The 26,447-nt window shown below is 41.2% G+C and overlaps 1 protein-coding gene across 1 annotated transcript in view; it reads left to right on the forward strand.

Annotated features, from left to right (window-relative positions):
• Positions 1-26,234, forward strand: part of MOGAT1 (monoacylglycerol O-acyltransferase 1) — a 41,767-nt gene extending 15,533 nt beyond the window's left edge. Inside the window, exons 3-7 of the mRNA XM_029616217.1 lie at positions 7,953-8,131; positions 15,222-15,426; positions 17,210-17,384; positions 24,522-24,721; positions 25,524-26,234. Coding sequence (XP_029472077.1) covers positions 7,953-8,131; positions 15,222-15,426; positions 17,210-17,384; positions 24,522-24,721; positions 25,524-25,678 — 914 coding nt within the window. The 3' untranslated portion in view covers positions 25,679-26,234. The remainder of the gene's footprint in view (positions 1-7,952; positions 8,132-15,221; positions 15,427-17,209; positions 17,385-24,521; positions 24,722-25,523) is intronic.
• Positions 26,235-26,447: the final 213 nt, after the last annotated feature.

The raw sequence follows: 26,447 nt of genomic DNA on the forward strand, positions 1-26,447 counted from the left end.
GTAACCCATGGTTCCTAAGAGCATGGAACTCTAGTGCCCCTAGTGGTAAGGTTTTGGTGTTTTTGGCTGCATTTTATGAGGTCACTCCATGGGAGAGAGGAATGGCATCAGTTCTTCCAGCAATGTGCCCTAGAGGAACCCGGGATTCCAAGGTGCCAGCGATTTTTTTCCAGGGACTCCTCCTGCCAAGGCTTAGATAAATCCTCAGTGAAGGAGTACCATGGGGTCACACTGTTAGTGAATTCTCTGAAATAGCAGCAGTCGTCTGATGCGGGACTCAATTGCATCAGGTACCAAGATCATCTGCTGATGTGCTGACAAATTTTTGGGATTCCTTTGAATATGTTCAGTTACTTCCTGTCTGGAACCTGCATCCTCTGTGTTCAGGTGGCCAAGAAATAAACAAGGCAGCTGGACTCTGAGATGAGCGAATCCGTCATTCTGTTTTTGTTTTTGTTTTATTTATTTATTTATTTATTTATTTATTTATTTATTCAATTTTTCTTTATAATTACAAACAGAAAAGTATCATCAAGCATGTTTCTCACATCATTGCTTAATAAAATAAATTTACAAAAGCAAAAAGAAGAAGAGTTTAGTACCGCAAATACTTCACAATCATCATACTTTTCCTGCTAGTAAGGTCATAAAGTAATAGGGAAATCCAAGACTTTATGAGGACAATCATTTAAGAAGAATCTTCTTTAAAAAAGAATAAAGGAGATAAACCAATCTTTCCCTAAATAAGTTTTTCAGTGAGCTATTTTTATTTGTATTTTATTAAGTATTTAATTGTAATTTTTATAGTTTATAAGTCAATTTTATTTAAATTATGTTGTTTGTATTTAGTGCATGTTCTTTTACTTTTATACAATAGTAAACCGTTGTGAAGGTCCAAAAAAATGAACATCGGTATATAAAACTGACTAAATAAATAAAATAAACACCTGACGGTTTTTTATTATTTTAAATGTTTGTAATCTGTCCTGAATGCAGCAAAATATAAGAATTTTAAAATAAATAAATTATAGCCACCGAGCTGAAAATAGTGAGCAACTTAACATACTGGGAGCCTTTTCAGTTTTATTCCTGGTCTGGGTTTTTTTCCAGCCGAGATGAGTGCATATTCACACAAGGGCAGCTAAAGTTTGCAAAAAAAAAAAAATTCCCGCTCTGATAATCAGGCCGATACAGTACAGTGCGCTCCGACAGAGTGCACTGTTAATCCGCGTTTGGATGCGCATTTTTGACACGCTGCTTTACCCCTTATTCAGTAAGGGGTAATAGCGCGTCTAAAACGCGCGTCCAACCCCCCCCCCCCCCCCCCCCGAAACTATTAGCGCCCGCAACATGCAAATGCATGTTGATGGGCCTATCAGTCATTCCCGCGCGATTCACTTTCAGAAATTAGCGCCTACCCAAAGGTAGGCGCTAATTTCTGCCGGCACCGGGAAAGTGCAGAGAAAACTGCTTTTCTGTGCACCCTCTGACTTAATATCATGGCGATATTAAGTCTGAGGTCCCAAAAGTTAAAAATAATAAAAAAAATTTAAAAAAAAAATGTAAACTTGGCCCGTGGGTTGAAAACCGGATGCTCAATTTTGCTGGCGTCCGGTTTCCGAACCCATGGCTGTCAGCGGGTTTGAGAACCAACGCCGGCAAAATTGAGCGTCGGCTGTCAAACTCGCTGACAGCCGCCGCTCCTGTCCAAAAAGAGGCGCTAGGGACGCGCTAGTGTCCCTAGCGCCTCTTTTTTTACCTCGGGCCCTAATTTAAATATTTTGTTTTAGTGAATCGCGCGCACAGGAGAGCGGGCGCTCTCCCGCGAACTTTACTGTATCGGCCTGAAAATGAGGATAACTCTCAAGAGCTAGTCGCAGATATGTTTAATCTAATAAAAAGATATCACCTACAATTTGTTGACCCTTAATTCTACTTATTCAATCGGGCTTAGAAGGCAAGCACAATTTTTTTTGCAAAAAAAAAAAAATAACAGAAGTGCAAAGCAGAAAATGGATTTAGAGTTGGATTAAGAAGTGCAGATAGAATTCTTTTTCCAAATTAATGCTTGGGAGTTTATTTATGTATTTGTTTTTATATACCGACGTTCGTGGGAAACACCACATCGGTTTACAATAATTTTAACATACACAATTCAAAAATAGAACAATAAAAATAAGATACAATATTATGTTTAAAAATCATAAAAATGCATTTAGAATTCTTAATAAAGCTTCTTAAAAGTACAATCTGAGCTTTCTCTGGGAATGCTGCTGGGTGGCCCCTTGGGTACAGTAGTTTCTCTCTTCTGAGTGTTGTCAGTGACTTATAAAGTAATGGACACATCCCAAATGAAGATAGTGCATTGGCAAGGCATACAATGTTTCTGTGTGTGGGTGTAACTCCAACATCCTCCTCAGGAAACACAGAGGCAAATAATAAATTTAGATTTTCTGCTGTTTTCTTGAACACTCCTGGTTACCCCTTGATCATCTGGAGGCCCAGCTGACATCCCTCACAGGCCTTTTGCTTTGGTTGTACATGAAAACATTTTTAGGACTTGTTTACAGTTTTGTTAGCCTGCTAAATTACCTCTTTAAATCTAACTCGTCAGTGCTTATGCTCTTTCCTCTCTTCCATTTTTGGAAAGATGCCCTTTTGGCTTTAATTGCCTCTTTCACCTCACAGTCATTTGGTTTTCCTTCCACCCTTCTTTTTAATACATCGAATGCATTTTGACTGCTCCTCGAGGACGGTTTGATTCCCTAACTGTGTGACGGATGGCAGTGTCCCATGTATGTTACAGAGTATAAAAATGTATTCCTTTGGGATCCACCAGTTTTGTAAGTGTTTCTTTATATATATATATATATATATTTGATTAAAATGTCTCTGTTTTCCCACTTCAACATTCTCTGATTAAGTTTGGTGAAGGGCTTGGTAAAAATGTATTTTGCATTTGGAAGTATGAAATCTTTTTGCATGGTGTAGGGGTAATTTTGCAACAGCCCTTATAAGAAAGTCAACAAATACTCACAGTCGTATGTTCTTTTTGAAATCACCCCCCCCCCCCCCCAATACTGCCTGCGCATAATTACACTTGCTTATATGTATGTAGACATTTTTGGAGGAAACTTTTATGTGCATACTTTTGAAAATGCAAAAAGAGTGCTCGTAAGCCCCAATCCCCTCCCCTGCCCTGCCCCTGGGAATGTCTCTGCTCAGCCTGCGTAAACTTAACTTATACAGGACCCACGTGCATTAGTGTACCCGCGTATCAGGTGAGGAGTTTTCACAGCTGAAGCACAGTTTTATCTGAGGAAATGACTTGGAAACGTACCCAGAAAGCCTATACTTAGCTAACTGTAGCCTGCATTCCCCCAGAGAGCTTGTTCTTTTATTTTACTTGCCGTGCCTTGCAAAATGGCCTTGAAAGAGCAAAAGTGGCCACAAGATGGGACACAGCATCATGTCTCACCTGCAGTGCCATTTTGGCAAGGCATGGCAAGTAAAAAAATAAGCTCTCGGGGGCGGGTACCTTCAGCTGAACAGTGTGCACTTTGACGCTGTGCATCCAACTTTGCCATCCTGTTCAGCTTCAGGTGCCCCCCTCCAGAGAGTTTATTCTTTGTTAAGCAAGCTGTAGTTGTCCACCCCGCAGAGCTTATGATTTGGTTATCCTTGCCATTTTCTGTCAGAAAGGCTTCGGATGCAAGAATTTGCTCTTTGGAGTGGCACTTACAGCTAGCTGAACAAAGTGTAAGCGCCTTGGGAGGAGCAGCAAAGTTGGATGCCCAGTGCCAGTGCACTGTTCAACTGTAGGTGCCAGGCACCGGAAATCAAACTCCTGGGTCCGAGATGGTGGCTAAAGTTATTCTGTTGCTGTGGTCAGTTTGGTAGAAGCAGCTAAGGCACTACCACACTGGGCACAGCAATAGTATAGAATGGCAGTCAGAAATGTGAGTTAAGTCTTCCTCCTGCTCTGACCCAGGAGTTACATTTCCAGCGTTAAGAAAATGTGCTCTAAGCTGTCTGCCCTTTAAAGCACCTCCCTGCATTGCTGGGGAGTAGCTAATGCCTTCTTTTACATGGGATTTGCATGCACCTGCGCTCATCTTAGCGTTGGGTTTTACTCCTGTTGTACCACATATTTTTAGGAGTTAAGACCCCTGTTACATACCAAAGCCAGCTTACACCAGAAAGGTTCGCCTGTGCCAATGTTAGCTTTCTTTATTACATTGACCCTCGTGAAAGGTAAATTAAAGAACTGAGATGCGGCTATCTTGGATCTCCTTATCTTCCCTAGTCCATTTTCAAAGGGCCAGTTTAGGGGCCTAACTCCCAACGTTGAGCAACTAAACCCTTTTAACATTGACCTCTGTTTACTTCATAGTCAGATATTGGATGTTTCTAAATCTTGAACAGCCTTTGGTTAATGCTCCGCTTTGCTGTAAATCCAATCAGACAATTAGCTTTCCAATTAAAATATATATTTGTTTTTGTGCAAGGCAAACCTGTGCTGCTACTGTGTTTGTTTAGCAGCTAACATTCTCAGAGCTGCTTTGTTATGCTTGAAAATACAAAGTCACTTTGGTAATTTATATGGCAGTACCCAAAGGAGCAAGAAATATCACTGGGAGGGCTGGCCAGGATTCCTCATTGCCTGTTTCCAGAGCTATTGCTGTGGAAAGCTGTGATCCAGTGTGAAGGAATCCGGCCAAGGAATTCAAAGATACATCTGCAGCCCTAACTAAAAATATCCACTTGCCATTTCTTGGCTCTACTGCTTTCTCTTTGGATCTTATTCCTAGTTTTCCTCTTATGTGCTGATACATTTTCTGTCTATGGTCTATATTGTTCCTTAAATATCAAGTCTGGACACATTATGATGGCTTTGCCCCCTGGTTTTCAAATTTCTCTCTTCCTGAGCTTGCTGGTTCAGCCTTTCATGTTGGTATTTGTAAGGATTGTGGACCCTTGTTGCTGTAAGGAGGCTGATTCAATCTACAGGGAAGGCCCTGAAGGTCCTCCCCAAAGCTAGTGGGGCTAGCTAGGCTGTTGGTGAGAGTTATCTAGGGCTTCACCTTTACCAGCCCCTTTCCCCTTAGCTTGAGCCCTCGGGTTCTAGGGGCCAGCAGGAGTTAGGTGAGAGTCTCGTGGAGCATAGTACGATGGGGAGTCCCGGTCATGGCTAGGGTCAGAGACAGGCGGCAGATGAATGGTCAAGGTCCAGGCCGTGGTCAGAGGCAGGCGGCAGACAAGAATGGTCAAGGTCCAGGCTGTGGTCAATCCTCCAGTCAGTTGGAGGACAGGCAGGGCAAGGAGAGATGAGTAGGGAAGACAGGGATGGAGAGATGAGGTAGGCAGGCAACGCTGGATCAGGCTGGCAGGAACAGGTATACATGGTGCATCAACTCACCCCTGCTCAGGATGCAGACGACCCATTGCTGAGGTGGTAATCTGTTGCACGACCGGGGTTTGAATACCCACACGTGTGTTGTCATCAGGAGGCACCGGGAGGAGCGGTTCCCGCCACGGGGCCTAGATAGGCGCGCACCTGGGGGGGGGAGCCCAGGAGGGAAGCTGGCACCATCCCAGCTGTGAGGCAAGCTGCGGCTTTGCTGGCATCAGGTAAGTCTGCTAGCTCGTGGGGCCAGCCTGTGACCCGGCAATTGTAACATTGTTCATTTGTACTAGGGATGTGCTGTCCTTTTTAAATGAGTGGGAAGTTATTACAATGGCATTTGTTTCGTTTGTGTCACTTCCCATCAGAAACAACACAAACAACAAAATTTTGTTTCAGCATTTTAGTGTGCGCTAAAATGCAGAAATGAAATAAAAAAACTTAACAAAAGTTTCCCCTTTGCACAGCCTTCATGTGTTCTTGGCCAGAATCCATGTAATGCCTGTATGGGCACAGACTTATAAAACACTAACATCTGCTTATGAATGAAATAAAAAGGGCAATCTTTATGATCTCATTTGTTTTAATTTGACAAGTAAAAAAGGAAGTAGCAAGTTTTGCTGCTTTAAATAAGATAAAGGGGGAAAAATACCAAATGATTGAGCCTAATTAAAGAATGCTGATCATTTTGTTTGTCACATGCTCTTATTTATTCCACTTGCCTTGTTAATTTATTTTGAATACTGGAAAGTGCTATTAGGTTGGCTAACCTGCCTGACTAGCGGCACAATGACTTACCTGACCTTGAACCAGCAAGGACGAGATGATTTCCAATAGGGTCCATGTTGAAAAGCGCTCCATGCATAAATATGGTGTGCTCTCACTTGTAGAGTTGAGTGCTAGCCTTTTTCAAAACACATTTTTTGCTTGTTCGGCATGTTTTGCTACTGTGAGAACACCTGTTGTCAAAGGTGAGTCTGTCTGTCCATCCAGCCATCGTACACATGTTGGAACTTGGAAACTACTAAATGGAACTGGCAGAAATTTGGCATGGGGGATCAAGACTAATTTTGCTCACTTATAAACCGCCTTCCTGGCCTGAAAGATGATCTTAGGTGGTGTGCAACCAGGGCTGAAATCCTCCAAACACTGAATATTTTTCTTATTTTGTCGCTATCCATTAAGTGCTCATATTTTCCCCGTAAAAGATGCAATTGGTTGCACACAAACATGATACTTAGCTTAAACCGTATGTCCAAACAACTGCTGAGATTCATTCACAAAACTCGCTTCCAAAAGATGTGTAGAAAAATTAAGTTATGTTCCCAATCGAATTATGCTCCCGACATGGCCAAGTTTCAGATGTAAAATCCTTTGTCAGGGGACATATAATTAGAAAGATGTTTTTAAAGCTTCAAATAAATGGCTGAATAATCTCTCGCTCAATGTATTATCGGCATACAGGGAAACAAATTTCTTCCGTACAGCTTAAAAAATGGCTGAACTAATCTCAGTGAGGGCCTATCCTGTAGGCTGAGTCAATCTCACCACAGCAACAAAGGTGCACAGATCTTATACACTTTACTGAATGTCAATGTACACAGCATCTTTCAAGGTCATTAGAGCTCCCAAATAGTATTTTCATCTGTCCTTTTATTTCTTTATCTGGCTGTTGGGTGTGGATATTTGTACAAAAGAAGTAGTGTATAAAATAGATGTGCAAAACAAGTCCTGAGTTTTAAATATAGAATATGACGACAGATGAGGACTTAAGGGTCCATCTATGTCCCTGATGCAGTTTCGTAGATCCCAGTTTGAGGGGTTTCCACTGACTTCTTAAGCTTAATCTTCTGTGTTTATCCCATGTTTTCTTGAATTCCACAACCTCCTGGGGGAGGCCATTCCATGTATCCACCACCCTCTACATGAACTATTTTTTGGTGTTGCTTTTGAGGCTACCCCATTGGAGCCTCATAGTGTGACTTCTTATTTATTTTATATATTTTACTTCTATAACTTTCACCTACTGTCATTTCAGCCTCCACATCATTCTTTAATCAATCCCAGCCATTCTTGGTGGCACGTGTAAGGGTGCAGATGCATGTTTCTAAGCATCTAAATGAGGCTGTAGATGTTCCATCCCGTCTTCTAGTTTTGTCTGAAGCCATGCCATTCCCCTACTCTCTTCTTCTTCCCCTCTAATCAGTTTCTGGTACAGGTTTCCAAATAAAAAAAAAAAACAAATAGTTGAAACTTCAGTTCCATCTCTCAGTAAAAAGGGAAAGCTGGAAGCCCAGCCCTAAATACAATACGGTAGTTACACCCTCCGGACGCTTACAGTCTGAGCTTATGCATAGTGAGATTACGTGGATGAGCATGTGGTCACGCAGGGATTAGCAGACACGAGAATCAAACTGACTCACAGTGCCAGACCCATTGCTTCACTGTGAACAGCCAAAGATTTGGAAATAGCTTTACAGAAGAGTTTGGGCGCAGCTTTTTGTGGTGTGCGATGACCCTTACTCATCCTTTGATGCTTTTCTTGCAGCCCAGTGCTGTGTGGGTATTTTTCTCCTCCTCGTATTGAGAAGCTATTGGCTCATCGTGGCACTGTATGTGCTTTGGCTCTACTTGGACTGGGAGACTCCCCAAAACGGAGGCAGGAGATGCCAGTGGGTCAGGAATTGGACTGTCTGGAAGTTCTTTAAGGATTATTTTCCAATTCATGTAAGTAAAGAATTCTAAAATCTTATTTGGTTTTTGTTTAGGTCAAACCACTTTATGAAACCTAATTCAGAATATGAAAACATGAAAAATGGTAATTCATTTTGAGGATGGCGGAAAGATTATATCCAGCTGACCCTTGATTTGAGAACCAAGAAAACTTTTTTGACAAATTAGGAAGTTCAGACACATTGGAGAAAGGCACACGAGTAGTTTTCAGGACACTAAAAATCAGCATTATAGATGCTTAATTTCTGATTTATAATTCTGTCTTTAATGACTAGTCAGCCACTTCAAAGCAGATTACATATAGGTATTTCCCTGGCCCCATGGGGCTTATAATTTAAGAGCCTGATTTACTAAGGCTCTCCCCATTCTGTGTCTGTGGGAAAAAAGCATAGATGGTAACTTTGGAACAAGCACGCGTATGGGCTCGTGAACGGGCATATGCTGGAATTTTAAATCATGCATGCAGTTGGCCTTATGTGTGCTCCTAATTTTAAGCCGTTACTAGAGCAAACGTACTTTGTGTATCTTCCCTAGAACTTGGTCAGCTTTAACGCGAGCAGGTAAGCGGATTTTAAAACATGCTGGATGCTGGGCTTGATGGACCCTTGGTCTGACCCAGCATGGCAATTTCTTATGTTCTTATGTTCTTGCGAAGGACATTCCCAGTTTTAGCAGTTTGCCCAGTCTATCTTGAGGTCACCCAGACCTCTCTGGTTCTTCATCCTGCACTCCTCCAGTTGACCCGGATCCCTCAACCTGTCGTGTTCAGCCTAAAAAGTGATTTCTGCACTTACACCTCATCAGGAGCAGCAGCAAATATACGTGGCTAACAAGCTGCCGCGTGCGGCAGCCGCTGGACTTAAAATATAGATTTACATGCATAACTGTTGGGCCCACCCTAGAAAGCCCCTGACATTCCCTTTTTTGTAATTTGCTCCCATGTATATAGACGAGGAATTTGCAGCTTTTAAAATACACATTGCTCACGCACAGCCCAGATATTCGTGTATATGAGCAGCACTTTTAAAGCTCACTCCTTAGCAAATGAGGCCCTAAGTCTGAACCTGAGGCAATGGAGGATGACGTGACTTGCCCAAGGTCACAAGGTCTGACAGCGGGGTTGGAATCCTGACTTTCCTGGTTTGTAAAAATTAACATCACTCTATTTTCTAAAACATCTTTTTCCTGAATGACTGAGTTGAAAATAATGAAGGATCTTCATAATTAACTGCATAAAGGGTTAAATAGTACCTAAGGCTATTTTATGCATCCTGCTATACTGCTATATCCATAGGTTTGCAACAGACATTTTTATGCCATTTTTTTGCATTTAAAGATGATCAAAATAATTCCGCTATTTCCCTTAACTTGATCCATAGCCTGACACAGCACCTTGTTTTAAGAGCATCTCTGCTTCAGGGGATTGACTTTCAAAGGATACCTTAGACTTTACCAGCCAGTGTGGCAGCTCCACTCACAAGACAAATGTTTATTAGATGTTCTTACAGTTAAAGTGGCAAGATTAGACCCAACAAAGAAATGCAGTCTCAGCTGCTGGCCCCCTTTTATGGAACTCCCTTCCAGATTCATTAAGTCAAATTTCAAACACACGCCGAGGATGTTCCACACACTGCATGAGTTTGGACTGCTGAGCTATAAGTATAATTTAAGATTGAGTTAAATCATCTAATTCCGGATGCTGTTTGCGAAAATAATTCCTGAAGAAGGCTGTTTGCCAAAACTTGTACAAGTTGACATTTCGCAATTAGAAACAACGGAGGTGAAAATAAGAATGGACAGCATCGCAAGCCAAGTATAGAAATGCGGGCGGTGTGCATGAAGTAGAAATATAGAGGCTATTGTGAGCACAAATTAAAAGTATAAAAATTATATAAAAAACACACATTGGATTAAATACCAAATTTTATTGTCATAAGTTGCAACACAAGGACTAAATTGCACAGGCTGGGTAAACAAATAGGCGTGGGAGTAGCTTGGGTTACTACCCCTAACCGATTAGGCTTGATGCTTCACTTTGATGCAGCTCCAGCACTGCTCTCTACATCAATTGGTGGGGGTGGAAGGAAATTAGAACCAAAAAGTTACCAATAAGGGCCCTGACCTCAGCGGTCAGAGTAATAGATAAGTATGAGAAAAATAACTGTGAAAGCTTGCTGGGCAGACTGGATGGGCCTTTTGGTCTTCTGCTGTCATTTCTATGTTTCTATGTTTCACAATAACAAAAAAAAGGGTTTTATAATGCAGTATAGGATGGAGGTGGTGAGTTAATGATTAAAAAACGGATTTCATGTGGCACCATGGAGAGTGTCCGCTGAGCACTTTATGAAACCATCACTCTTTCCTACAAAAATGTATTTTTCTGAGTTATGAATAACGGTGATTACGGCAATAACATTTGAGATACTGAGAATATTCACTAGGTTGGGAGTTTGTATATTGAGAGTATAATGCCAAAGCAGCACATGAGAGATGCCAATTAATTCAAAATTCAAACAGTTCAAAAATGACCTACCAAACACTTAAATATCATTAATACAGATGTATTGCACTTCAGTTTATGAACATCAGTTTTAATTACACTGTTCTCACAATTTTTAATACAATATATATATATATAACAAACATGATATTTTTAAATCCACATGCATTGCTTATGAACTATCATATTAAAAATAACATTCCACATTTGACCTTCATATACCCCCACTCAGCCATATCTACACATGATAGTGCTCACTCCCATCCATAAAACCACTTCTAATACATGTTAATTCACTTCCAATAAATATTAATTCTAAACATAAGTCCCAATGCTTGCAAACTCTCTACCATGAAGAGCGACACAGCCGTTGCAGTTTCAATGCCACATAATGTAATTGAGCCGATATCAGCTTGCTGCTTCGCCTCCAATGTGATCCGTGACCATCCCGGCAGGGGTGTGTAGGGCGCGTGGCGTCACAGCATTCCTTCCAAGGCTACCTCAATGCCCGAGTCTTCGTCTACCTCAACGCCCGAGTCTTTGTCTTCCTACATCTGAGTCTTGTCCTGTGCCAGATGTCTCCGTCCGCCCTTGTTCTCTATTTGGCCTGCCGCCTTTACCGTTATCCAGCGGCAGTCCAAAAGGGCTTGGAACGGTTGGAGGACTGTTCAGAGACCATCATTGCATTGATGGTCTCACCTGGACATGCAGGTTCGGTAAGAGGCCCCTGGTTCTCCAGTTCCCGGACTTGGACCATCTCGCCACAGGGGCACACATCTTGTCCTGCGCTGGGGAGCGCTCCCTAGTGCTCCCTTCTATCCACAGCACAACAGTCATTAAACATAAACAGTCATACGTCTCTCAAAAAAGCTCAGTATTTAAACACAAGGTATCCTGTTGTATTCAACTACAAGAGTCCCCCAAAATATCCGAACTCCAATACCCATGGAAGTGAAACATAACAAATGTATTACTAAAATGCACACCACTCTACTCATTATTGAGATCATTAGGCACCAATGTCTTCCAAGAGAAAATAAATCTCTGTTCACATTGTCGCAACTTACGGGATGTGTCCCTTTCTCTATCAAATGTTTAACCACAAAATATTTTATTCCTCAATAGTATGGGACTGAGCCTTCCAATGAGCCACTAATGGAGCATTGACCTTTTCTATACGTTCACAGATTTTGTGTTCAATAATTCCAGTTCTAACTTCATGTTTTGTCTGCTCAATATATATATATATATATAATTACAAGGATACACAATCTCGTATATAATACATGCTGTGCTACAAGTGTACCATCTCGGTAAATTATATGGACAGACAAATGTGCATGGACAAAACAATTGATATTATGTTAGGGCAGACCAAACATCCCATAAAAGAATACTGACAGAAATCCAGTTCCCCTGGAGGAGATTGTAGAATTGTATCTGATAAATGTGTTTTCAAGTTGCGTCCTAATTTTACTGCAAAAATAGGATTCTCAGAGAACGGGTGGAGAGAGGATAAAGTCAGCCAATGTTTCAGTATCAGATATTTAATACATTTATAGAAATATTCCTATTGAAGAAAACAACATCCCATCTTTTTAGCTTGTTCCTTGAATTTCACTGAATCTGTACAATTTTAAAAACTGACAGGCACTCTAATAGAGTATTATCTGTAGGTTTGTGAAAAATAGAAGTAATACTTTTTTTTTGTTTAATAATATTAGTGTGCAAAAAAGAAATATGATTGAAATCATGCTGTAAAGTATACCAAGAAAAATTGCGATTAAGCCACAGATAAAACATTATCTATGTATCATCTTCAGCAAAACAAATGACATCCATTCACTTCTACACAGGAAACAAGGATTGGCAATGTCTTGTGCTCTAGTCCCTCCCAGGGCCATGCCATGTGTCTAAAGAAAAAACTTCACTTCTGAAGCCATGAAGGCGAGTATAGCACCAAACGTCACTCTTTGGGCCTCATTTTCCAGAGGGATCGCACGCAATAAGGGACATTTCGCACGCGAAAAGTCCCTTATCGCGTGCGATACCAAAATGGGGGTGGAGTTGGCCCCGGAAGAGGAGGAGTCGGGGCGTCACCGGGGCCAACTCCGCAAAGACGCTGCGGACGACGAAAAGGTAAGGCCCTTTTCGCGTCCGAGTTCGCGCCCAATAGCTACACCTTCTATGGTGGCGCTATTGGGTGCGAAACCGGCAGCGATCGCGCGGTGCGATCGCTGCCGGCTAGCGCAGGCTCGCCCCCCGCCCCTCATTCCCTAAAGTATCGCAGGCCTGCGATACTTTAGAAAATGAGGCCTTTTGTCTTGTATGTTCATCATGTGAAAGGTTACTTCAGAATGAGCTTCATCGGTGCCTTAATACTCAAGATGTTTTCTCGCCTTACTTTACAACATGATTTCAATCATATTTCTTGTTTGGACAATAATATTATTAAATAAGACCATATTGTTGCTTCTGTCTTTGGTAAACTTACTAATAAGAATAATAATTTGAGTTATGATAGTTTTCATCCAACTAAATTAAAAACATTTATATATCCTGCCTATTAGTTAATTTTTTAAGGTTGAGACATTTCTGTACATATCCAACAGAATTCAAGGAAAACTTAAAGAAATATGATTTCTTCTAGCCTAAAAAAGACCATCTAATAATAGTAACAGAAAAAAAAAAGAAAGATGTCAAATATAACTAAAGATTGAATACAGTTGTTACAAATTATAAATGTAATACATAACAATATTATCAAAATATACACAACTATCTAAACTCAAGAAATTTTATCAAAACATCTTATCAAAAACATTAAAACATATTGATACTAAAAACAGTAAAGAAGGCAAAAGACTATCTTGTCAAATGTTTTATTGTAATACACTTTGGTCTAAAGTGGTATAGAAGACATGTTTAAATAAAAAACAGCGCACAAAACAACAAATACAAATTTTAAAAGTCCCATAAACTGCCTCTTGTTTGTAGGAGGTTCCTTCTGTATCAGACCTGTGAATCGGGTAAAAAATTCTTCTGTTAATAACAGCAGTGAACTCCCTGAAGGAGCTGATAGTGCAATATGTTTGATTACATCAGTCGCTACCAATTTGGAGATGGATATTTAGTGCCTTCACCCTCTTAATTTTATGATTGGTTTGATACAAAAGGGAACCCTCTACAAATGAGGGACAGCATATGAGTCTTTTTAAATTGTATTTGTTGTTTTGTGCATCTGGTTTGTGGTTGTTTTTGTTGGCCCTTCTGTATTGTCTTTTGTTTTTCTTTCCTGTTTGTAGTATCAGTATAATGTTTTGATTTGATATGATTTTTTGATAAAATTTCTTGAGCTTGGAAATTTGCATGTATTTTGATGACTATTGATATGTATTATATTTATCATTTGTATGAATTGCATTAAGTTTTTTAGTTATATTTGACATCTTCCGTTTTTTATGTTTTCTTCAAGAGGAATATCTTCAAATATATAAAACACTGAGCATTATGGAAAATTGCATCTTATTTACTTGGAAGAGGGAGAAATCTGACTTAAATATGTGAACGGCTCAGTGGAAGTAAATTTTGAAATTGAAAATAGAATTTGTGAATGGAAAATAGTAAAATCAGGTGGAGTACAATACAAGAAATCTGGAAGAGGAAGTAAATAAGATGCAGTTTTCCATAATGCTCAATGTTTATGTTTGAAGACATTTAAAAGACACATTCCTTTGGGATGGCGTTATAATTTTCCTTCAGCAACCTGTGATTTACCACAGAGGAACCATATCCTGTTTGGTTGATGTGATGTTTAGAACTGCATCGTGCTTCATTGATGTGATTTCCAAAACTGGGAGCATTCTCCATATTAGGCTTTAGACTTTTCAAGAGACTATAGTGTTTGAAAAGGCTTAAATGATTTTAAGAGTGTATACATATGTTTAGAGAGAAAAGTTTTGTACAAATTGATAAGAATGGTAACAATATAGACTGAAATACATTTTGATTCAAACTGAGAGATCATTGTAAAGAATTAAAGAATTGTATTTACTGTTCTTTTGTGTATATCTGGATATATAAAAACTGAAAATGAAGTTTCCTATACATCTTAGACATTTAAACAATCTTAAGCTGCTTGCCTTCTCTTTTTAGGTACAGAGGTCTCTTCCTGCTTCTCTGAGCTTCTACCTCTATAAGAACTAAGGCTAGGTTCCTAGCATTGTGAGCCTTCATGTCCCCAATTTCATTCCCCCTCCCTATCCAACATATCTAGTCCAGTCCTTCCAACCATAGTCTTGGGCTGGGAGCCACATCTCAGTGCTTCTTCTGGAACCCTATATAATCATAGGCCACTAGGTGTCACCCCTGAGTGATGACCATGATACTCTCCCCGTGGGGGTGGGGGGGGAGGGGCAGGGGGGCTGCGAACACTGTCTCCACATTATCTGCAGTGGAAGTGGAAGACCCACTTGGGAATGGAATCTGGGACCTTCCGAGCCAGTCTGCTGCTTGCCTTTTAATTTATGGTTCATAGCTGATGAAAAGTGATCCGATGTCACCCTACTTTTGTGTGCTTTTCAGCTTATTAAAACAACCAGCCTGGATCCGAAACACAACTACCTCTTTGGCTTTCACCCTCATGGTGTCCTTGTGGCTGGTGCCTTTGGAAACTTTTGCACAAACTATACTGGTTTTTCGGAGCTGTTCCCTGGCCTCACTCCGTACCTTCACATACTGCCAATATGGTTCAGATGTCCTTTCTTCAGGGAGTACATTATGTGTGTAGGTAAGGTAAGGGGGATCAATGATTGTTTAGTTCATTTGTTAAGCGTGTGGTTCTGCTAAGATGGTTCCTAGGTCTCTGAGCATCCTGTGTGTTCAATATTTTATCCTTTTATTGCTGTTCTTGACCTTCTCTGCCAGCCTCTATCGGATCTTAAGAATTATGCAAAAACCACAGAACTTTATGGCTATATTGAGCCACTGTAGGGCTGGGCAAGATCAGAAAGTAATAAATATAGATATAGCAGCACCTATCATCATTACTGGAATGTTTCAGCACAGTCGCTTTATCATGAGAATGGTGGAGATGAGAATTGAATGTAGAAATCTGAAACTCAAGATTACGAAGCTTTTGGTGCCAACCTAAAAGCACTATGAAACCAAACGATTTCAATAAACAAAAGCACTGAGAGAGAGAAACATAAATACATTTTTGGTCTTTGATCCCCAGTTCTGTTTCAATTAACCCAACTTTGTAAACAAATTTCCTCTGAGAAAGTGTTGTCATTGAAATAGCAAAATTATTTTCACAGTGGGGGAAAAAAAGCCATTCTGCCATCATTAGATAACTTAGAAACATAAGGACTGAGTCATAATTTTTGCTTAGTTGATTTGGTATCCACATTTCAATTTTAAGTATTGGGATGCAGTAAAACATATGGCCCCCTATGAGATGCATTAAGGCAGGGGGTGCTCAAACTGATCCTATGGGCTCCTCCCCAGCCAGGCAGGTTTTCAGAATATCCCAAATGAGTATGCATGATAAATATTTGCATTCACAGGAAGCAGTGCATGCAAATAAAGCTCATGCGTGTTCATTAGGGACACCCTGCAAATGTAGCAATGCAAGGCCATTGTACCACAGTGCCAGTGCGTAATGTTCAGCTGTAGGTATCTGCTCTACAAAGTTTATGCTTTGTTCAGCTAGCTGTAGTTGCCATCCCCAGAGAGCTTACACTTTGATTTTACTTGCCATACCTTGCCAAAATGGCATTGCGTGCAAGGCTGGTGCTGAGCATCACATCTTTTGGGCACAATCTTAAGGTAGTCAAACAGGTGGATAAAATATGGTAAAAGCCAGAAAAATTCTTGGCAGTGTAGGAAGAGGAATGGTCAGCAGAAAAAGGGAAGTGATATTGACCCTGTATAGGTCTTGGAATACTGTGTACAATTCTGGAGACTGAACCTTCAAAAGGATATAAACAGGATGGAGTCGGTCCAAAGGGTGGCTACTAAAAATGGTCAGTGTGGTCTTTGTTTTAAAACATATGGGGATAGACATAAAGATCTAAACATTTATACCCTAGAGGAAAGATGTGATATGGGAGATATGATAGAGACATTCAAAAATCTCAAAGTTTTCCATGCACAGGAGGTGAGCCTTTTTCAAAGGAAAGGAGACTCTAGAATGAGGGGTCAGGAGATGTGGGTGAAAGGAGTAATTTTAGGAAATATTTCTTTATAGAGAGGGCGGTAGATGCATGGAGAAGCTTTCCAGTGGAGGTGGTGGAGACAAAAACAGTATCTGAATTCAAGAAAGCATGGAATAAATACAGGGTATCTCTAAGGAAGTGATGCTAAATTAATTGGGCGGATAGGCAGACTGAATGGGCCATCCGGTCTTTTTCTGCCGTCACGTTTCTATGTTTCATATGGTATAATGGTTAATGTTGCATAACTGTGATTTGACTCATTTACCACTGAAGTGAATAAAGGTACAGTATTTTGCTTTGGTGCGGTGCGTGCCTACCTCTAACATGATTGGCGCTTCTTTTTGACCCCTGAAGGACTGGTGTCGGCTTCGAAGAAAAGCGTATCGCACGTGCTGAGTCACAGAGGAGGGGGAAGTGCTGCCATCATTGTCATTGGAGGTGCAGAGGAGTCCTTGGAGGCACATCCTGGAAATTTAACCCTGAGCATCCTGAAAAGAAAAGGGTTCATCAAAGTGGCTTTGAAACACGGGTAGGTTTACCCGTCCATTTATTAGCTGATATGATAGAAAGCATTTCAGGGCTTTACTTTCTGTAAAAGTTTCCTTGGGGGCGTTGACTTAGCATCAGTTTGGAACTTGGGAACAGTAGCGCCAATTGTCCAGGGTTCCTTGGCGATTGGCGTTACTGCTTATGAACTGATTCATCCCTTTTTTTGTCTGTTGCCATGTGTCCAATATATTTGCAAGTATTCCTCTTGGGCTTTTTATGAAACTGCACATGAGGCCCAAAAATATACTGACTGCTGTACTGGAACAATCTGGGTCAAAGTAGAACTTCCTTACCATGAAAGTTTTTTTCAGGATTTGTTCAGAAATGAGCATCTCTTCTGGGGTAAGTCAGCCTGCCTCATTTTCCTGGTAATCTGGAGAGCGCTTTGAAAAAGGCACCATCAGTGCAAACACCACTCTGTAAAACAGGCCCCAGAACAGTGATGGCGAACCTTTTAGGCTCGGTGTGTCAAAAATTCGGAAATTGACTCTGCTGGTGTGTCACCCCCACCCCTCGAATAAAACAGAACATTCTTTACAAATTCATTCAAAAACAGTTTCATACAGCACATTAATCAAAAAGAATGAAAACAGCAATTATCCTGAAGTATAAAATCTGAAAAATCAGTAACTCACAATAGAGAAGTGCTGTAATTGTTGGGTGTTGGTGGATGTTGGCGTGTCACCCAAAACGTCGTGGTGTGTCCACCTTTGAGTCGTGTGTCATAGGTTTGCCATCACTGCCCTAAAAGATATAGTCATAGGTATAAAAAAAAACCCCAAAACTAATGTTTTTATCCTTAGACCTTCACATTTATTTTATTTAAAATGTTTTCTATCCTGCTCAGTCCAGGACATGTAGTCACATTCCTCAGAGCTAACCAGCAGATGATTCTGGGGCATCAGATAGGAGAATGATCTGATGCCATCACAGAGAAAAGCACTGAGCTCAGTTCCTGCTACTATCAAAATGCAGGAACTTTAATTTCAGCAGGAAGTGTCAAGTTAAGTGCTTCTCTAGAGCATTGCCCTGGTGGAGTTTGCTGAGCAAATCTCCTTCACTAATTTTCTCTAGAAATGCCATCTCCATCTGTTCTCCCAGCAAAGAGTGACCCTATTGTCCGTCATCATTCCTCCAGGGAGAGCCAACATTTGCTGAGCTATAGTGGAATCTGAATGCCTCCTCTCTGATGGCCTCTGTTCTGGGCAGTTGAAACAAACCAAATGGTTATGAAAGCTGGCTGAAAGAGAAGCTTACACTATTATTACTATACTACTACTACTACTTTTTATAATTTGTAAAGTACTGCTAGAGAGATGCAGCACTGTACAGATACACATAAGAGATAGTCCCTGCTCCATGGAGCTTGCAATCTAGTCGAGACAAACATACATGACAAGCAAGAGCATACCTACAGGCTCTACCCAAGGGGGAGGTGACTGGTCAAGAAGATCTGGTCTTGTGGCATATCAGCTGCTGCCTGTTAAGACCTGTCTTGTGCTCACACAAGATTGGCTTTATAAACTTAAAAGCAGCCCAAGAGCTCACTACCCCCACTTCATGATAAAATATGAGTTTTTAGACTGGATTTGTCTATGGCCAGAGAGGGAGCATGATGCACCGACTCAGGAAGTCTATTTCAGGCGCAGCAAGGTGGAAAGCACGGAGTCGGGAGTTTGCAGTGGAGGAGAAGGGCACAGATAAGAAGAGGGACTTGCCCGATGAACAGAATTCACAAGAAAAGATGCAAGGAGAGAGAAGATAGGCAATGAGGAGCTGCAGAGCTGTTTATTTATTTATTTATTTTATTTTATATACCGGCAGCCGTTTGCACATCGTGCCGGTTTACAGATAACTTACAACCAAGGATATATAGGCAAAGCCTTTACAAGGAACAGTTTGTAACAAACTCAGTAACATAGCAATAAACAAGATAAATAAATAGGGGAGGGAGGGATATGGGTAGACGAGACAAAGGAGGGGGCGGGGGGAGGGTGAAAAAGGATACATAAGGAAAAGATATGTACAGGGGTTTGAGGAAAAAGTGATAAGCACATAGATTATATACAAAGTAGTATAAGCGCAGAGGAGCAATGATTGAGGGGGAAAGGCGTTTGTACTAACTAAATTTTAGGTTTGTAGTTCTTTGGGGGGGCTGCAGCTAATATTTGAAGATGTTACAGCTGCTGGGCACAAGACTTGTCCATGACCAGCATTGCTTATCTGCTCAGCTTCCCGATATGACCTGGAGGCTGCCGTCCAATTTGGTGGGATGCCACCAGACAAGTGCCACTGCCAACCCCAGCCCAGAATGCTGCCATCGCTGCATGCCATCCGTTTCATTAGCTACGCATGCACATCCCTCCTTTGAAGGCCTTGCGGTGAGAATTTGCCCCAGGTGCTCTCTGATAATGTCAGCCCTGCCAGGCTATTTAAGCCAGAGTCCCACAGCACTTCCTTGACTCATCAAAGGGTCTCCTGCCTGGTAGCAGTGAGTGTTGCCACAGCATTCCAGTGTTGCTGATTCCTTCCTTCCTGTGCTATCTTGTCTCATCCAGCTCTCTTTGCCCAGCCTTGCCTTGTCCTGTCTGTCTTGTCTAGTGTCATCTGTGTGTCTTCATCCTCCCTTGGCCTGACTTTCTGGATCTTGACCACTTGCTTGGACTTAGCCAATTTTGCCTGCCACCTGGACCTGACCACGTTTACCTGCCACCTGTATCTGACCTCTTGCGTGGAGCTGGCAATGATTGCCTGCCACCAGGACCTGACCTCTTGTCTAGACTTGACCACTCTTGCTAGCCACCAGCCTCAAACTTGGCCTCTCTCGGACTCCACTAGTCTGCTTCCTGCCCTGACCCCAGTGTGCCTTTGAACTCTGGCTCTCTTTACCAAACTAGGGACCTGCCTAAGTCCTGCTGTCCACCAGATCCCAAGGGCTCAGACTGCGGGGAAGGCAGCTGATTTAGGTGAAGCTGCAGACTGTCCTGCTACAGGGCACATTCACCAGCAGCTGGCCATAGGCATCATGGATTTGCCCAAGAGACCATGTCAACTTCACACTTCAAAGGGTCACACCCCCACTACCCATCACAGAAGATGAGTAAGAGAAGCTTGAACTATGCAGAAGGTGGAGGAAAAGATTTTCAGGGAGAAGACCTTTTTGGTGCAAATGGTTTCAGTTTAGGAATATAGATACTGTGAGGTAGATATTCAGCCACTGTTCAGATGAGAAAGTTAGCCAGATAAACATATCCAGCTAATTTAACTAGGATACTCAGCATGCAGACACATTGCTGAATATACACAGCTATCTAAACTTTAGCCAGATAATGTTTATCCAGCTAAGTGATGCTTAATATTGATCTCCATGCTTATAGAAGTTCATTGCTGTTAGAGTCTAAACTTTAATCAATAGAAATCTAATAAAACTCTTCCCTGTTGTCATATGGTACCAAACTGAAAATAACCTATTATATTCAAAGGGACCTCACCAATGGACTATGTACTCTTTGTTCAGCACTATTGTTAAATGTCCCAGTTCCAATCACAGGTCTTTGATGTTGTCACTCTCTCTAATATTTTTTCATTTTTTGTTTTAATGCCAAAATATTGAAATTAAATGCCAATGTAAATTAGATAGAGTTCAGCTTAGAGCAAACATCTTCATAACTGCTCCTCAACATGGTCTGTGTTTCAGAAACACATTTTCCTGCTTCAGGGGAACTGCTCCAAGTGTGGCATCTATTGTAAAACTCAGCCCTGTGTTTCCATCTTTTGTAAAACCTGGAACCAATCATCGCCTGTCATCACCTTTTCCGGCAGTTGTTCAGTTTGATGGTATCTGTATACCCACTGACAAAATTAAAAATTTAGGAATGATTAGACTCTGAACTCTCCTTCAAATCTCATGTCAAACGAATTGTTAAAAAGGCCTTTTTTAAGCTTTGTATTTTGAGAAAGATCAAACTCTATCTTGAGACATCAGATTTTCGATCAATACTTCAAGGTCCTGTTCTATTGGGCCTCTTATTGTAACTCCATTTATCTAGGTTTACCTCATTATACAATTAAAGCATGGAAAGTAGTACAGAGGTTTTCAGCTGGAATTCTGATAGGCACGTCGTGGTATGACCATATCTCTCCAATGCTTTATGCATTTCATTGGCTTTCAGTAGCATGGAGAATTCAGTTTAAAATTGTAATGTTGATTAATCTCTGAGCAATGAGATTCCTTTCTGTATTAGCTCTCTCTTGAAGATCTATCAGCCTTTGAGAGCTTTATGTTCTGCTGAGAAGAGCTTTCTTGAAGTTCCTAATCCTACACTCATAAGGTTGCACGAGACTTCTGAGTAAATGGTTATTACCATGTCTCCTGCTTTATGGAACAAATTGCCAGAACCACATGCTGTATGAAAACCTTTAGAAAACAGCTGAAGGCTTCTTTTTTTCCTTTAAGGAATTTTAGCAGTAATTTAACTCAAGATTTTCTCCCGAAGGTAACAGCTTTGGCTTGCTAGGTAGTCAATGATTTAGTAGTATTCTTTTTAGTAGGCAATGAGATTTGTTTTATGCTCTTTTGCACACTTATTTGCTATGCTTTAATGTTCCTTTTTTGTTTTCTGTCTTGTTTTATTCCAGTTTTATGATATTTCATTATGAATGTTTTTATGTAAGCCGCTATGAATTTTAGATTTACCAGGATACAAACATTTTAAATAAATACATCTTTCTCAATCAAGGTCTGAGAACAATGCGAACAGGCACCACACTCATGATGCTCCTTTAATAGATGCTGTGAATTAATGTCTACAGGTGGCACTGTATGGAAGACACATTCTTTAATGGTTTTTCCTTGAGGGAAGGCAAAGCATGGTACTTCTTGAAACACACTGCACAATGTGCCTCTGTTTTTTGTTGGTTTTTGTTTTTTGTTTTTTTTTTAAATTATCGATCACCCATAGTGAATCCAAAACCGATCGATAATTAAAAAAAAATTGGCACATTGTGCAGTGTGTTTCAAGAAGTACCATGCTTTGCCTTCACTAATGGAAAAATGTTAAGGAATGTGTCTTCAATATAGTGCCATCTGTAGACTTTAGTTCACAGCTTTCATTAAAAGGGGCATAATGAGTATGGTGCCTGTTCACATTGTCTCAGTCAAGGTCTGAGTATAGAGTGGCATTTTCCGAATATCAACAAACATCAAATGTGCAGAAGGACCGCATACGTTACATTCGGTATTCGTATTCGTCGGGGGCAGATACATTGCATTCGGCAAGGGGGGCCCCCGATCCGTTCATGCGTTCCATTCTTATTCGTTTCTCTGCTAACATTTAATTAACTACAACCCTCCACCCTCCTGACCCCCCCAAGACTTGCCAAAACTCCCTGGTGGTCCAGCGGGGGTCCGGGAGCCATCTATTGCACTCACACCGTCAGCTGCTGGTATTCAAAATGGTGCCGATAGCCTTTGCCCTTACTATGTCACAGGGGCTACCGGTGCCATTGGTCGGCCCCTGTCACATGGTAGGAGGACAAGATGGCGCCGTCCGTCCATTGCTCCTACCATGTGACAGGGGCCGACCAATGGCACCGGTAGCCCCTGTGACATAGTAAGGGCAAAGGCTATCGGCGCCATTTTGAATACCGGCAGCCGATGGCGTGAGTGCAGGAGATCGCTCCTGGACCCCCGCTGGACCACCAGGGACTTTTGGCAAGTCTTGGGGGGGGTCTGGAGGGTGGGGGTTTTGTTTAAATTTGCTCCTTTAGACGGCCGAATAATTTGGTGAAGATTCGTTGTATTCGTGGGAAATCGCGATACGTTTCGCAATGCAATGAATACAACGAATATGGCCCTATACGTTGCGGATTGCCAATACGTTGCAAATGAATGCACACCCCTAAAGTTCAGCCTTTATACAGTTAGTTCATCCAAATGGGTGGTATATATAATTATATGGCCATGTGCTCCCATGTATGTGGGATGCATTATATCTTGTACAAACACGATTGAATGCACCCATGGTTGAACACTATGTAGAAAAGACACATGCTTTTACAGACCTCTGCTAGTTAATTATTGTGCAGATTTTTGAATCAACAAGTGGGGGTGACCGTGAGGTTCGGCTCAATCACTGGGAACAGTTTTGGAATCACACTTTAAGTAGAATTCAGTCAACTGGTCTAAATTTGAAGCTAGATCGGTATTCATTGATTTAATGTAAAAGTATTTTTTTTAATTATATTTTTATTTTTTAATAAGCATGGACACAGTGTGGGAGCAATAAAACTGTGTTTGTTCCTCAGCTGAATCTGAAGAGTAACGTTTGCACTTCTGATTGGGTCCAGGTTTTAGGAAAGATGGCGACACAGAGCTGAGTTTTACAATAGATGCCACACTTGGAGCAGATCCCCCTGAAGCAGGAAAACGGGTTTCTGAAACATGGACCATGTCAGGGAGCAATTTTGAAGATGTTTGTTCTAAGCTGAGCTAAGTTTAATTTACATTGGTATCTAATTTCATTTTATTTGCATTATTTAGAGACTCTGACATCATCAAGGACCTATGATTAGAACTGGGACATTAATGATACCGCTGAGCTAAAAGCATTGTTATGAGGTCCCTTTGAATATCTCATTTAATCTCAGTTTTGGTACCATACAATGACAGAAAAGTTTTATTGTATTTCTATTGATTATATATTCCTTCTCCTTTGACCTTTTGCGTTAGAATCTAAATCTTGACATTCAGAGAGTGAAGAGGATCTTCCAGTAGAAGGCTAACGACAAGGAATTCCACTGATGTAGATGCTGGACATTCTACCTGGGTACATTCCGTACATACGACATTTAGCTTGGCTGCAGTTCACCGCTGAGTTGCAGTGTTGGCACTGAACTGAAATGTGCGAATACCTGCCTTTTGAAGTGATACTAGCAGTATAATTTTAGCCTCCTCTGACTTCCAGAAGCTGTCAGGCAGTTTGCTTGCATTGGAAAAGCTAGCAAGTTGTTTGCCTGAGAGGTGGCTAGGATGAAATGTGCTACTCCTAAATGTAAAGTTGTTGATAATCCCAGCTCAAGTAGTGTCAGTATGTCACTAGTTTATTTGTATTTTCAGGGCTCATCTGGTTCCAGTGTTTTCTTTTGGGGAAAATGAACTGTTTCAGCAAGTTGCAAACCCCAAAGGATCTTTGCTCAGAACTGTCCAGGAGCGGCTGCAGAAGATAATGGGATTTGCCTTGCCACTGTTCCATGCTAGGGGAATATTTCAGTACAGCTTTGGCCTGATGCCCTATAGAAAACCTATTCACACTGTTGGTAAGTATCTACACATCCAATCACATGTCCTAGGGGATGTATTGCACTTTAGTCATACAAATTGCTTCTGCTGGCTGATCCTTAGTTAAATATATGCTCTAAGCAGCAGAGTAACAAAGAAGCAGTGTCGGCAAGTAATGAACGTCTCACTGCTCCATGACGGAGGTTGCACTGGGGTCACCTCATCAAGATGGCTTGGAAAGGCAAGCACAGAATAAAACAGACGCTGGTAAAATTAAGCGTCATTTGTCGGACCCGCTTCTGGTAATAAGGAGGCACTAGGGATGCGCTAGTGTCCCTAGGGCCTCCTTATTAGTGTGGGCCCTAATTTAAATACAAAATCGCACACCCAGGAGAGGCTCTCCCGCAAGTTTTATTGCATCGGCCTGCAAGAAACTGTTCCTTTTAATGAAAAGATTGTTGGCTGGCCTGATTGCCCAGCCACAGCACTGTGCACTGCTGCATGGGAGACCAAGCTTTGATTCCAGACCTTTCTCCCGATTCTTGGGCTGGCTCAGGCTGCAACCCCAGGGGAGGAGGAGAGACCTGGCATTTGTATTTTGTTCTGGCTGGTACAGAGCGCATGTTTACTGGCTCTGGAGGAGACTGTGGTCTGTGCCTCTCAGTCAGGGACACACAGTGTGATGCCCAGTGTAGGGGGAAAATCAATGGCTTGTGAATGAAGAGTTACGGCATCGGAGAAGAGCTTCCTCACTGGAACTGCCAGGCAGTAAATAGAATCAATGAACAGATTTCCATTTCGACAATTAAAACCTTTTTTTTTAAATTGATTTTATTACAGTGGGAAAACCCATTGTTGTAGTTCAGAATCTGAATCCCACAGTGGAAGAGATTGAACAGCTACACCACACATATCTGGAAGAACTGAGAAAATTGTTTGAGGAGCACAAGGAGAAGTATGGCATCCCAGAGCATGACACACTCACTTTCAGTTAACGAGGCACACCCGTGATCTTCATTAATGGAAGTATTGGGTCCTTCACCCTTCCCATTGTCGACCCTCGTTTTCTGCCCGAAGTTGGAGCATGTGGTAGGCCAAATTGGAAGGCTCCTTCTCCTTCCACCGATTACAAACATTCAGTTGTAAATCATTTTGGAAAGTTGACTGTAGAAAATACGAATTTTATCTGTAAATCAATTATTGCAGTGTGAAAAGCAATACACTGAAAAATGATGTGTGATAAGAGAGAGGTATTTTTTTCCTTTAGTAATAGAATGTTTTATTCATACCAAATTGTAATGAGTTTCTAAACGGGACTTGAAAGCCAAAGCATACTTGTTCCTGAATCCAAATAATTATGCATGCTGTGATTGTTAGTATGTTTGCATGTTCAGAGAAATTCCTCAGTAATGATTGAATGAGTTTGTGCTGTATGTATTGATATTGTGATTCATAAATTTCAAGTTATTAAATGATTGTTATTTTGTAATGATGCTAATTCAACATGATTTTTAACTGCATGGAAATAAACAATATATATTTTGTACCAGACTATGAAGGTTGTATGTACTGCTCATGAAACAGCTTCCGGTAGACAAAAACAAACCAGGCAGCAGATTAGCCCCTGGGAAAGACAAAGGAAAGCAGAAAAAGAAAAGATCTCGCTACAGAGAAAAGAAGGATCAATGGAGGCAGAGTCCTGTGGAATGGGAGTGCCAGGACTCCAGCCTCACCCATCTGCACCATCCTAAACAGGGCAGGGCT

This window comes from Rhinatrema bivittatum, chromosome 9 (assembly GCF_901001135.1).
Source record: "Rhinatrema bivittatum chromosome 9, aRhiBiv1.1, whole genome shotgun sequence".
Classification (NCBI taxonomy): domain Eukaryota; kingdom Metazoa; phylum Chordata; class Amphibia; order Gymnophiona; family Rhinatrematidae; genus Rhinatrema; species Rhinatrema bivittatum.